Here is a 13,902-nt window from a genome sequence, read left to right as displayed (position 1 = left end):
AACCTAACCTAACCTAACCTAACCTAACCTAACCTAACCTAACCCAACCTAACCTAACCTAACCTAACCTAACCTAACCCAACCCAACCTAACCTAACCTAACCTAACCTAACCTAACCTAACCTAACCTAACCTAACCTAACCTAACCTAACCTAACCTAACCTAACCTAACCTAACCTAACCTAACCTAACCTAACCTAACCTAACCTAACCTAACCTAACCTAACCTAACCTAACCTAACCTAACCTAACCTAACCTAACCTAACCTAACCTAACCTAACCTAACCTAACCTAACCTAACCTAACCTAACCTAACCTAACCTAACCTAACCTAACCTAACCTAACCTAACCTAACCTAACCTAACCTAACCTAACCTAACCTAACCTAACCTAACCTAACCTAACCTAACCTAACCTAACCTAACCTAACCTAACCTAACCTAACCTAACCTAACCTAACCTAACCTAACCTAACCTAACCTAACCTAACCTAACCTAACCTAACCTAACCTAACCTAACCTAACCTAACCTAACCTAACCTAACCTAACCCAACCCAACCCAACCCAACCCAACCCAACCCAACCCAACCCAACCCAACCCAACCCAACCCAACCTAACCCAACCCAACCTAACCTAACCTAACCTAACCTAACCCAACCCAACCCAACCCAACCCAACCCAACCCAACCTAACCTAACCTAACCTAACCTAACCTAACCTAACCTAACCTAACCCAACCCAACCCAACCCAACCCAACCTAACCTAACCTAACCTAACCTAACCTAACCCAACCCAACCCAACCCAACCCAACCCAACATAACCTAACCTAACCTAACCAAACTCAAACCCTCTGGTGGCTGTGGAGTCTTGATGATGGTGGAGATTTTTTGAAGCGAAAAATGGGCAAGTACTCAGCTGGCAAAGATTTTATTCGGAGGAACGACGTTGTACGAGGTATTCTTCGTAGTCGAGGAAAGCGTCAAAGAGGTAGATAAGGACCTGCGGGTAGACTCTCTTGTTGTACTCTTTGAGCAACGGGCACGTCTTCCACCTGTAGCGGAACGTCCTGTGGTTGAAGCCGTCGTCGTGCGGGCAGACGTCGTTGTCAGTATGATGACCGGAGTTCTCAAGACAGGCAAGTCCTGGGAATACTTTACGGCCACCATGTCCGGATCTCCTCTGAATATCTTCTTGATGGTGTCCAGTGCCGCGCTCTCGCAGTTTGGTTCATTCCACACGAGCACCCTGCGTGCTACGCAGTCTTGGAGCGGGAAGTTGACGTACCTGTTGAAGGAGCAGTTTTTGCCAGCGCTCGGTGGAGAGACGACTTCCATGCAGTTCTTTTTAGGTATCTTCTTTTCCAGCAGGTTGTACAAGTTTTTCACGAATTGGGCGATTTCTTGGAGGTTCTCTTCGAATTGAAAGTTTAGGAGTTTCATGACAGCTTCTAGCGACTCCTGGCGCGTCATTTAGTAACTGCTTACGTCTCCGGCAGGAGATTCGCAGAAGGGTTGTATCGTGCCTTCGTACATTTGCACAGTGTCCAGTACCGACCAGTGACAGAGTTCGTCGTTCAATACTTGGATCGCTCTCAGAAGTCTCTTGTCGTCCCTCCTTATGAACCTCAGGCCCGGGTCCGTGAGCCACATGGGAGTCGACACGATGCTTAAAAGGGGCGAAATCGGGTATTTGCGTATGACTTGGTAGAGTGAATCTTCCATGTGTTGACGGAATCCTTTGGCACCGCAATCAGCCTTTCTTTTCCTAGACCGATGATCTTTCGTACATGAGTCAACAGTGCGTGTTCTCCCTGGTTCACTAAACAGTCGAGTAAAGAATTCTTGCTGGGGGGAATTTGGATCTTGAGATGATGCCAGTAATGCTTCCATATTTCCTGAGGAGGTACGCCTTGGGTGTCCTCGTTCTCCCACAGTCTCAGCTCTAAGGTATGAGAGCCATTCTGTTCCGTCCACTTGAATTGTGTGGAGCCGTCGCGGCTCGGTATCAAGATACAGGACGAGGTGGTAGTAGTCCCAGTCTCCTGCAGAGGAAGTCCATATCGACGCTCGATCTGGTAGTCTAGGGATTCCGCCAAAAACTCTGCATCTGCATCGTCCGTTGTTCCAGCTGCAATCGTGGACGACGTGTAGGTGCGGGAGTCCTCCTCCTGTTACGTGCGTCGAGATGGCGAAGATTGCCGAGCTGGACATTTTTCTTCTCCTTTGTCCAGTATAGTAATCAAGCATTCTGTGAGCAAGGTTAGTAGCTTCTGCATCTGATCCGACGGGTAGGACGTCGTGGACAATTCGACGTCTTTTAAGAACTCTGCATAATTTCCGACACCAGTCTGGTGCGGCGGGCTCAGTACTTTGTTCCACCTCTACGCATCCGCTTCCTGATTCCCATTCCACTCGTGCTGACCCTTCATCCAAATGTTCAGAAGAGTCTTGAACGCTATCCATATGTCTGCTAGGTCGATGGGTATCTTGTTGGCAGCTACTTCCAAGAACTCTTCCAAGGTGTCCCTTTGGTATTGAGGCTTGACCAGTAGAAGTTCCAGCAGTTGATGCAGGGGCCTCTCGTGTTGATGATCTTCCTCCTGTGGCAACCTGCTGCTGCTGCTGCTCGTAGGGCTGCTGCTGTTGCTAGTGCTTTAAAAGGTGTGGCGGGCTTCTCTTTATATAGTGCCCAGACATCCTGTTGTTGTAAAAGGATCTTCTTAGGAGGATGCGCACATGTCCTGTTTGCGCCACTCTGAAAGGAACTGCGCATCCTGTGAAGGGAAGTGTACATCCTGTGCACATCCTGTTTTGCTCGACAGAGACTTCCTGTAAAAGGAAGTGCACATCCTGTGCATATCCTGTTATGCCAGACTGAAGCTTCCTGTTAGAGGAAGTGCAGATCCTGTGCACATCCTGTTATGCCAGACTGAAGCTTCCTGTTAGACAAAGTGCAAATCATGTGAAAGGATGTTTGCGAGACTCTGAAAGGAAGCTTTGACATCATGTTTTTGAGAGCATTACTTCCCCTTTGGAGTATATATGTAGACCACATCGACTCAGTTCCTTCAGTATGCTTGACGATGACTGGGAAGGAGCGGAAGCTGGAGACCGGGTAACTTGTTGCTATGCTAACTTGCTGGTGTTGAGTACCATAGCTTTGAAAAAGAATATGTATTCTTTTTTTATATGTAAGGGGTGGTAGTCTACATCTTGGCGTCAAGGTGACTGTTGCTATGCTGACTTGCTGCTGTCAACCATACCATAGCTTTGAAAAAGAATATATATTATTTTTTATTGATGTAAGGGGTGGTCATCATCGATAGAGTGTCAAGGTGACAGATGTTGTACGATCGATTGAGAGAATGGATTCAATAAACCTTTTTTACTGTTCGCTCAAAGGGTCGAAGAGTATTGATAATTTTCTCGGACGTCTGCCTCCTCATCCTCCTCCTACTCTGCTGCTGCCGTCGCCGCCGCTACTTGCTTGTTCTAACTGTCTCAACTGTTGCAGTATGTAGTCGTGGTCGCGTCGGGCCACGTCTGCTTCTTCCCGCAGCGTTTGTACATGGGCCGCTCTTATTCGCTCGGCTGCTGCTCTCGCCTCTTCCGCAGCGACCCTCTTGCGCTCCGCTTCCTCTCTTGCCTGCTCCGCTTCGTTGAACGACGCCATGACTGCGGATGGGTCGTCCGCATGTGCTTGCATCCCGCTGTCCTTGGCTGTGGGAGGTGGCGGTATCTGGTTGCGAGTCTTGTCGCCCACGGCGCTGGGCACCAGCTTCATTTGCGTTTCGTATTGGCACGCTGGAGCCCACACGAGACTCGGGTAGCCTCCGTAGCTACACGTGATGTCGGGTGCGATGAGTTCTCCTTCGCTCTCCATGGCCATCGCGAAATTGGTGCAAGTGTTGTAGAATCTGTTTATCGCCGCACATCTGTACGAGTTGGTACTGGTGCTGTTGCGGGGCTGATAGACGACGAATTCGCTGTCCAGTTGCCAGAACGTCGTTATGTCTTGGAACTGGTTTCAGGAGGAGACGTCGTCCTTGTGGTGCTTGGCCATTATGCCAAAGTTGCATGTAGGTTGAGTGGGGCGAACGGGTGCCGCGCCCAGTCCGGTCTTGCAGTGGAAGCATTCGACCAAAGTGTGGTAACGATCCTTGTGTGTCGAGTCTTTGTCCATAGTCATTATGACGTCCATCTTTCCCAAGTTGCCTCGCTTGGTGGGATTTTTAAAAGACGCTCGCAAGTCGTCTACATTGGTGATGGATACCACGTGGTCGTGTACGGTCTGTTCGCCAGGTATACCCAGGTGTGAGGTGGACGGGTTGAAGCGGTACTCGTAGTTGATGGTGGGCACTCCGACGTGGCCCTTGAAAGGAAACACGTTCGCGTGTTTCATCAGGTGCGGGCAGTGATTGTCGCAGTGCATCAGGATCGCTTCGTACGCCTTTGCGTGTCTGGGCACGCGCATGCACGTAGGTGCTTCCACGTCTCGTAGAGTTGTCATGTTTTCGTTTATCGGTCCCCGAGTAGCTCTGTGCCATCTTCTCGCGCGCAGGTTTGAAGAGAAAGTCCTGGTCCATTATGGTCATCGGGTTGCCCGATTCGAAACTCGCGGGCACTACCGGTACGGTGTCAAACGAGTGGTTCAGACCTATTGCCGTCATGCCATACAATAGCATGTCCGTGTTGACGGGCTGGACGATGCTGGTGCCCGTCTTCCGAGGCGTGCGTATGCCGTGGGGCGTGACTTTCACGGTGCACAAGACGGCTCGAGATGCTCCCACGTTTACGCTCTGGAATTGGTACGGGGTCATGTAGAAGAAAGGATATTCGACGGGCAAGTGGATCATGGACGTCAGGAAGCCTTCGATGTTGGTGTGGTTGCCAAAAGTGATGGGGCCCGCCCAGCAAACAAGATACACCCACCAAATATCCGTAAGATATCTCGCCCGGGACGTTTGGATATCCACTGGAGTTTGGCACAGATCCGTTTTACATCCATGTGATATCCCAGCGACTACCATTTCTGCCATGTTTGTAGATACACTGAAAGTCCTTGCGACATCTGTCACGGATATTTGGATATATACGGGAGATTACGAATATCGTACATATTTTGCTTTTAACAATTTTGTGCATCACATATTTAGTGTTTGTAGAGTGCGTAGAGACCACTGCAACTGTGTACCAGCGAATAGTATTTATTGTGTGTTTTAACCCATTTCATACTATTGGGAACAAAACATTACCTTAGCCTAACAGGATTCATCACAGTACAGCAACACCGTGGGACACGCCAGCATAAGTGCCGAACTCTGCCCGCCTCACTTGGACCACTTGGGAAAATCCGCAGTAACCTCTATTTGCGAGCTGGATGGAACATATACTGAAATACAAATCGTTTCACACACGTTCGTTAGGAGTAGCGTGGCATAAACCATTTGTAACGGTGACGAGGATGTATCTTCGCAATTCCTGTGTTTCTGCATCAACCCACAGTACACCCTACAACATTTCTGACATCCCTTCCTATCAACTACTCTGTTTTTAATTCAGGTTACCATCTCTATAAGGACAAACAAATATTTCCTGGATCTCCCATAGACATCCCTAGGATCTGCAGGCTGCTTGTCATGGGACATTCAAACATCCAGAGCGCGATATCCTTCCAACATATATGGGACATCTGTTGTTTACTGGAGTAAGCCCAAAACGCAATGAAATTGTGCGATATCCCATAGATATCCTATGGATGTCGAGATATTCGTGACGTTCGCGACCTTGTAGGGATGTCCCAGGGATATTAATGGTTTGCTGGGCGGCTGCGTCTTGAACGCCCACGAAGTTAATATCTTGGAATCGTTAAACACGAGCAGGGAACCTTGGTCTTTCGGAACTCGTAGTATCTGCGTGACCGTACCTTCATTCGTGCTGCTGCCAGATCCTACTCCTGCTCCTCCCGGATATCCGCCAATGGCCGGCGTAGCACGGGACAGAGATTCTCCTTGTCCGGCGGCGTAGATGGTGTCTTGACCGGGAGCATCGGTTCGCAGTCTTCGCTCTGCTCTCTCTTCTTCTTCTTGCTGGTCTTCTGGCGCCGCTCGCTTCCTACTGCGCGTCTGCATGCCGTACACAGGGTGCCCGACGACGTATCGTTCGAACAGGTGCTTTCCTCCCAGGACAAGACCTCCGACCACAGAGTGGAGAGATCGGCGTACCGCAAAGTCCGAGGCAAAGTCGCCGATGGCGTGTCTGTCGGCAGAGTAGATATATTCTGCTTCCTGCGCTCGTTCATAGAGAAGGTCGTGGTGCCGTGCGATGCGGTCGTCCTCGTCCACAGGCTCTCCGTTCCAATGCGGGTTCCCGGGTCCCAGGTAGCGGTGGAATGGCAGGCGCATTATGATTGATTGATTTATTGATTATGTGTTTAATGGCACAAAGGCAACAAAGGCCATAGAGCGCCAAAACTATGGTGAGTGTGTCAAAGAGGATTATGGGAAAGATGATGTGAGAGAGAGTGTGTGGTAGTTAAAACCTAGTTAAACTGGCCAGGATAAGAGAGAGAGGAGGATGACGATAGCAAGCGAGCATGGCAGTTAAAAGCTATCTAGAAGTGTGACAATGAGATATTTACATGAGGAGTTCGGTGATATTGGATAAAAGCGGAGCAATGCTTATCATCTACATCTGACTAAGAAACCCACACGTGGTCAAAAATTTAATGACGTTATCAAACAGCACAAGAGGGGTGTCACCCAGTAGAAGGGCTGGGTGGAGTGGGACATGGTATCTGTAGAATGCGGTGAAATACTGTTGGCGTTGGTGTTCGAAGTGAGGGCAGGATGCCAGTACGTGCAAGACAGTCAAGCTGTCACCGCAGTGCGCACAAGCTGCCGGATCCTGACCTCTGAGTAGGTGGTGATGCGTGAGCCATGTGTGTCCAATCCTCAATCTCGCGTAAAGAACTTCGGATGATCTGTTGATGTGTTCAGTCCGATGCGGGGGGGGGGGGGGGGTGGCTGTGTGAGGTGTAGCTTGTTATTTTCTTCCGTGTCCCACTCCTGCTGCCACTGTGTGCAGACAGCTCTCTTTAACATTGGCAGGATATGTCTTGGTAGGGTAGTCCTAGAGCTGACTCCTCTTGTGCCAACGCTCGCCGAGCCTCACGGTGGGCTCGTTCATTCGCCGGGATCCCAGTGTGGCTGGGGACCCAGCAGAGACAGATTGAAAAGCCTCGGGAAAAAAGTTGAGTCGCAAGCGCTCGTACTCGCTTGACGAGGTGATTCTTGCTGTCATAGCATGAAAGCAGCGCACGCACAGAGCTTAGCGAATCGAAATAAATTACTGAATTTTGAAGGTCGTCTTGTTGAATGTGCATATATATGAATATATGTGATATATATATGCATATATATGTGAATATATATATATATATATATATATATATATATATATATATATATATATATATAATGCAGGGAAAAAAGCCATTAAAGAAACAAATAAATGATACCAGACGTGTTTGAAATTCAAACTTACAAATTAATATGGCTTCTATGGCTGCACGCAGAGGAACAGATACTCATGGAACGATGCGGCAGCACCAGTCGTTCCGAATTGGCAAACCAGGGGTCACTCAGCGATTTCCCTGCATTACAATTCACTGGCTTGCACTGTGGCATTGAGGAGTGCTCAGTCACCCTCCCAGGTGTATATCGCTCGCTGAGTGACCCCTGGTTTGCCAATTCGGAACGATGCGCAACTACCCAGGGCCGACGAGCCGCAAACACGGCGAAACACGTGTCCTCTGGTGCTGCCGCATCGTTCCATGAGTATCTATATATATATATATATATATATATCATGGTACAGGTAGTTCCTGGGCAGTTGATTGTCCCTAGCTCAAACGAACAGAGGTGATTGCAGGAACAAAGAGGTGGATATGCGTTAGATATAAGGAGCGGTCATGTACCCACGAACAACTCTCGTGGACCACTGACCACGGACATTGATGAGCAGACATACAGCTTCACCCCGGTCAGTCCAAAGGAAGAAGTGCAGCTGTCAGGGCAGCTCTGCGATTCTTTGAGCAGCGGAAGAATACGTGAAATGTGCTCGTCATTGATCGTGTCGTTAGCAAAAACGTACTTTGAAAATTTCCCTAGGCAAACAGATTTCACAGACGTTTCCCGAAAAGAAAGTGCAAGGCGTTCTTTTAAAAAGGCTATTTGTGTTCTGTATACCAGCTCAGCCATACCCTTACCTAAACAACTCTCAACACCTGGGGTTCGTTAATATGACAATTCGCTTAATAAGCACAATCCGCAGGAACGGCACGAGTTTCGACTGTATCTGCGTCATAGATTGCTGGTGCCTGCAGGACTGAGGTAGGGTCTGGCTCAAGCGGCAAAATGTTGCATCTTATTATCACGCCTCATTTATTTATTTGTTGTCGTACATGACGTCACTACCAACCACACAGTGGAGTGCCTCTCGTTAACGCAGTTCAAGAGCATGTGCCACTATATGTAGTGACTACGTAATAGAAACGAAAACATAGACCATGATATAAGAACCATGATGTACAGAAATGTTCCGCACGATCATATATGTTAGTTGGTCCCGTTAAATGTGCATCACCTTTTTTTTTTGCTAAAAAATAATCGACATTACTAAGAAAAAACAAGACAAAAATATTTAATATTGCTAAGAGAAGGCTATATCCTAGTGAATTCTTCAGGGCAGTGTACCATGTTTTCATTATACATACATCATGACACAACTGAAGCTTAACATTATGAAGTGAACTCATCCCTATAGTAAAAAAAAAAAAACAGCCTGGATCGAGCTGGAATTTCCAGGCTGGATTATTGGACTGGATCCATAATTGATCCAGCCTGGAAACACGTTCGACCCTGGGTGGAAACATGGTGGGTCCAGCCCGAAAAAGCATGCTCCGGAACCAGTTCCACAATGGACGCAGGTTGGAAGAAGGCCGGCGATGCGGCCTGTTTCCAGCAGGAATTTCGTGTCCTGATGTTTCGGGGTGGCTTTCACAGGAGCCAATGTTCCCTTCTGACGGAACCTACGTTCCAAGACCGTAGGCTACATCAGATCACGTTGAAGCAACTGATTCAACGAAGCAGCACAGAAAATTGAAATATGCCAGCAAATTAACAAGTGACAATGAGCAATAAATTGAAATATTTATTGTATGAGCGTGAGACAGTATGACTGCAAACGAAGACACTGTCTATGCAAACTCGTCTTACAGCAACGAAGGAAGATGTAGAAAGAAGGTATAGCTAAAACAATGAAAGTACCCCTCTGCTTCATTAATTTCTCATGCACACTAATACCCATAACAGATGTATGCTACATATATTTAGTTTACATGCGGTAACAGTGACAACACTGTGAGAAAATAATGTGATATCACACAATTTGATGCAATGTCTGGTGATACATGCATGAGCGACATGAGAAAAGTCACTTATCAGTCGCTCTTTCTCATTCGTCCGACAAAGTAAGTCCATGCAGTACAAGCTTGAAGATGATACGTCATAAAAGCAGTTAAGATAACTATAAATAAATATCGGGTCACTACTACGCTTCTTGGTTCAGATTTCAGACTTGAGGATATTCAAACCCGTCCTACCCACGCCGCTTACCCTTTGTCGTAATAGAGCTCTTGCACGTATTCAGGAACAAAATGCATAACGGAGCACTTCACTAGACAAATGCAAAGACATTCACATCTTTATACTGTCGGAGGAGATGAAAGACAGGAGGAAACAACTAATTTACCAAGGTGCGTCTCAGACGCCGACACCCCAACAGAAATTGCTAAGTTCAAAACAGATCCTAAGTTGATGGCGATGGCGCTTGGTCGCATATGACGATAAGAGCATTATAGCTCTAGTTTCGGTTTGGAAGACAGGGAAAGCTCACGTCTCGCAGGGTAAAGCCAGAAATTATCATATCGCATAATCATTTTTTTGCAACCTACTGTTGTAGGTGGAGTTGTGCGCATAACTTTGCACACTTTTGAATATTTATTTTAGATATATTTTATATATCTATTTATTTTAATTTATTTTGATATACAGGGTGTTACCCTATAAAAGTCTACCCGTGCCGCCATGCCGTACTCGCCAATTACTCAATGCAGGTGGCACATTGTGCGATCTTCATATAGAGCTCATGAGGACATTTAATCTTGGTAAATTTTGAAGTGATTGAGCGCCGCAGCACGAAGTTATAGCTCAAAACGTGCAATTCCCGTAGTGAAAACAGCCAAGATGGCGCCGCTCAGTAAGCAGACGACATCCCTTTTGGGTGTCGTCTGCCGAGTACGTCGGCATTTTTCGTTGCTCACGTTGCTTGCTTCTGAGCAAAATACGACAGTTACATCAAAGCAAAATGAAAACTACAGTTCCATCGGGCTGGCAGGATATGCAACACGTCGTCGTCTGGGGAGCAGCATGTCAAATGCGCTTCTCAACGCCGCCATCTTGATTGTTTTCCCTACGGGAATTGCACGTTTTGAGTTATAACTTCGTGCTGCGGCGCCCAATCACTTCAAAATTTACCAAGATTAAATGTCCTTATGAGCTCTATATGAAGATCGCACAATGTGCCACCTGCATTGAGTAATTGGCGAGTACGGCATGGCGGCACGGGTAGACTTTTATAGGGTAACACCCTGTATTTATTTTATATTGAACCATATCGCCCAATCCAGCGTACTCACTGGAACATCCCATTTCCAGCTCTGCTCCAGCAGGGTACCATCCTGGTTTTCGAATGCAAGTTGAATGGTTCCAGAATGGAAATTTAAAGTGCAGTAGACCCAGCATGGAAATAGCCTTGGCCAGCCCAGATTTAGCCTGGGATCGCTTTTCCGGGCTGGTTCCACAGTTGGTCCATGCTGTGTTTTTTTTAATTAGGGATATCAAAATACGTGTGTGCGAAAACTCATTACACTTGTCTTGTGTGTCCCGTAAGCAACGGCCATAGCCAGTGCAAACTGTCATTTCCTGACACGTACGCATCATGCTTTTCGAGCAATCAACCTGTGCTTGTACACGTGAAATGTGTTCTGTATAAAACTACCTCCCATGACATAATATGAGCATTGAAGTCACCCAGTACAAGGGCTGGGGATTCCAGTGAACTGAATCAGCGGCGGAGGCCAGTCCACGGAACCTGTACCGCGGGACGTAGATAGATACTGACAACGGTTAACAGCATGTGCCCAAGGCGGATCTTACAGGAGACATAATCATAAGATCAATGACAAACTGACCCTATGGGACCAGCAACGAGGTCATTACGAATGTATAAAGCTGTTCTGCTCTCAGGGGATTAATGAGATCGATAGATTGTATAACCAGTAACGCGATGTGCTGCATCCATCCCATGCTCGCACCAAACGCAACCCGATGCAAAAATTTTGCAAACGAAACCGAAAACAAATCCTTGAATGTTTAAGACCACGATAGGCAAGCCTCAGCGATGGGCAGGACACGTAAACAGACACAAACACGAAGGCTCAAATGTTCGTGTTCAATGTTTGTGTCTGTTTACGTGTCCTGCCCATCGCTCAGGCTTGCCTATCATGGAATTTATCCACCAGCTAGCCTGCATTTACGCCATTCTGTCATTGTTTAAGACGTTATGTAGTTTATTGCTGCTGCAATAACTTACATGTTATGGTTAACATGGACGATTTGCACTGTGTTTCTTTTGCTTTCTTGTTTTAGAGCCAACAAAATGTCTTTGCGTACAGATTTCCCGAAACTTCATTGCTCAGAACCCTTTGTTATGTACCATTACTTCCCCAAGCTTTATTTTTCGTACACTAATGAACGAATGCAATGAAAATTGTTGCGGCCACCATATGAGAAAGTTACTTCTGCAGCGTGAGATGTGTGCAATAAACTATGCGTATGGCGTCATTGGGTACAGAACGTTATACGCATATACCAAATAACTCAACATCTCCAACACATCTGAAATTATCTTGATACGAAACTCGCGTGAAATTCTCATTCTCGAGGACCTCATCAGGAGCCGTCACAAAAGGAGGCCAGTACGCGTCCTCACAGCCAGAACTCTAATGCGAGAATTTTATTCCGCGACATGAACTAAGCAGCACCCCAAGCGGAAGCTTAGCCCCCGGATATGGCGTCATTCTTCGATTGATGGGGCGGCGCCTGTCGTCTTCTCGAAGGGAGCGCAGTCTGTGCTTGGTATAGCCGTATAGCAGCTGTGTGGTTGTTTATGCTGTTCTTGAATCTGTTGCTCAGAGGAACGTTATGGCTGAATTTGAGGAAACTGTGAGGTTGATAGAGAGTGCTTACAAGGTGAGAACTGCATATTCCGAATGGCTTATTTGAGGAACATTTTCTGTTATTGCCTGCACAGCGAAATGAACTATTTCAGGGTGACAAAATTTCTATTCATTATATCAGTCGCAGAAGAAATAGCTGCGTGCATGGCCAGTGTATATGACGCGTGTTTTGTCTTTCTAGAATACTTGGGCGCATTTCTTTTGCGTTTCAATTTATTATTGCGTGTTCATACGGGATTAGTAGATGGGGAAATAGCCCCGCTTGGTGAAACCATTGCCAGAAGGAGATCATCGTGAAATCACTATAAGCCTCTTTGACATGAAGGTTTCCATTTAAGTGGAACAAGAAAAGGAGTAACATTATGTAATGGGTGTTCCTGATGCCTTGAAACCCACGCAAAACGGGACTATATCGCTGCGCTACTCTGTAGCCTTCTTGTAGTGCATTCACCAATAAACGAGCTTAACATTACGAGGATATACACAGATGTTATGCAGGTGCTTCTGTCACTCCATATACGCAGAAAGAGAAACGGGGAAAATGCAGAATGAATGTGGGTGTCTGCAGAATCATCACACAGCAATCATTTCTTTTGGGGAAACTTTTTGATGAATGGTGGTTCTGGTGGTTCTTTTTGTTACGTTTTGTGGTGCTACATAAAGGTGCAAGAGGCCTTATATGTACCGGCACATAAAGTACCGGCAGGAAATAAAATGCACTCTCCTCTGTTTCCTGCCATCGTTTATATACATACTATTTGTTGGCACAAAGGAAGCGAAGAGTGCAAAATCATGAGAACGTCTTACGAGAATGAATGTCTTCTCTTCTAGTGTCGTTTCAATATTGCTTTTAATTAAACGGGACTTATTCGAATATCTACCTATTTACCCATTTAACGGATTTACCCCCTCGGTCATTCACCCTATTCACCATTGTCTTTGACAATTGGCCTTTACTGTAGAGCTTGACAGTTGAGGATGTAGAAAAGATGACAATAAAGGTCATCGACCAATCGATGTTCCTATATGTAAATAAAAACGTTCTATTACATGCACACGCTTTAGCACCGATTGTCCTTCTGGAAAACATCAATATTTTCGGTGTTCTATTATCTGCTGGAACTTGCTTCCTGCGCACTAACCTGAGTGTTAGACCATCGGAGAACACGAGTCATCACTGTGAAAAAATGGCGATCACTGTATCATGTTTTTTTCGACCTTGTGCTCTCACTGTTGTTCTTAATATGAGACAAAGTAAAAACGCCCGAAGTTTCTAGATACGAATACATTATTGCCGGCCAAGATGTTGGAAGGTGTGTTCCATATTTGTTTCCCGCGGTATTCTTACTGCTACTACTAATCATGACCAAGATTGGCGCGACGTTCATGGTCCGCATCAAACTCGAGTTGAGGAGGCCACGTGGAAAAATATGATTTGTTTCAACTGCCCGTATTTATTGGCTAAACGCTACCGACGCCATGTCATTCGCACTTTGGTTCTCATGCAACGTAGACAAGTGAAAAAAAAAGAAAAG

The 13,902-nt window shown here is 46.4% G+C and overlaps 1 protein-coding gene and 1 pseudogene across 2 annotated transcripts in view; one reads left to right on the top strand and one right to left on the bottom strand.

Annotated features, from left to right (window-relative positions):
• Window positions 1–934: 934 nt before the first annotated feature.
• Window positions 935–2,217, bottom strand: LOC135392599 (uncharacterized; annotated as a pseudogene).
• A 10,047-nt stretch (window positions 2,218–12,264) lies between these two features.
• LOC135392222 (brain-specific angiogenesis inhibitor 1-associated protein 2-like) overlaps window positions 12,265–13,902 on the top strand; it is a 66,458-nt gene continuing 64,820 nt past the window's right edge. For both annotated transcript variants that reach the window (XM_064622943.1, XM_064622942.1), the window contains exon 1: window positions 12,265–12,380. In XM_064622943.1, the coding sequence (XP_064479013.1) occupies window positions 12,333–12,380 (48 nt within the window). In that variant the 5' untranslated portion in view covers window positions 12,265–12,332. The remainder of the gene's footprint in view (window positions 12,381–13,902) is intronic.

This window comes from Ornithodoros turicata, chromosome 4, assembly GCF_037126465.1.
Source record: "Ornithodoros turicata isolate Travis chromosome 4, ASM3712646v1, whole genome shotgun sequence".
Lineage (NCBI taxonomy): Eukaryota > Metazoa > Arthropoda > Arachnida > Ixodida > Argasidae > Ornithodoros > Ornithodoros turicata.
Note: the sequence above shows the minus strand (reverse complement) of the source record. Positions and strands in the feature narration are given on the sequence as shown.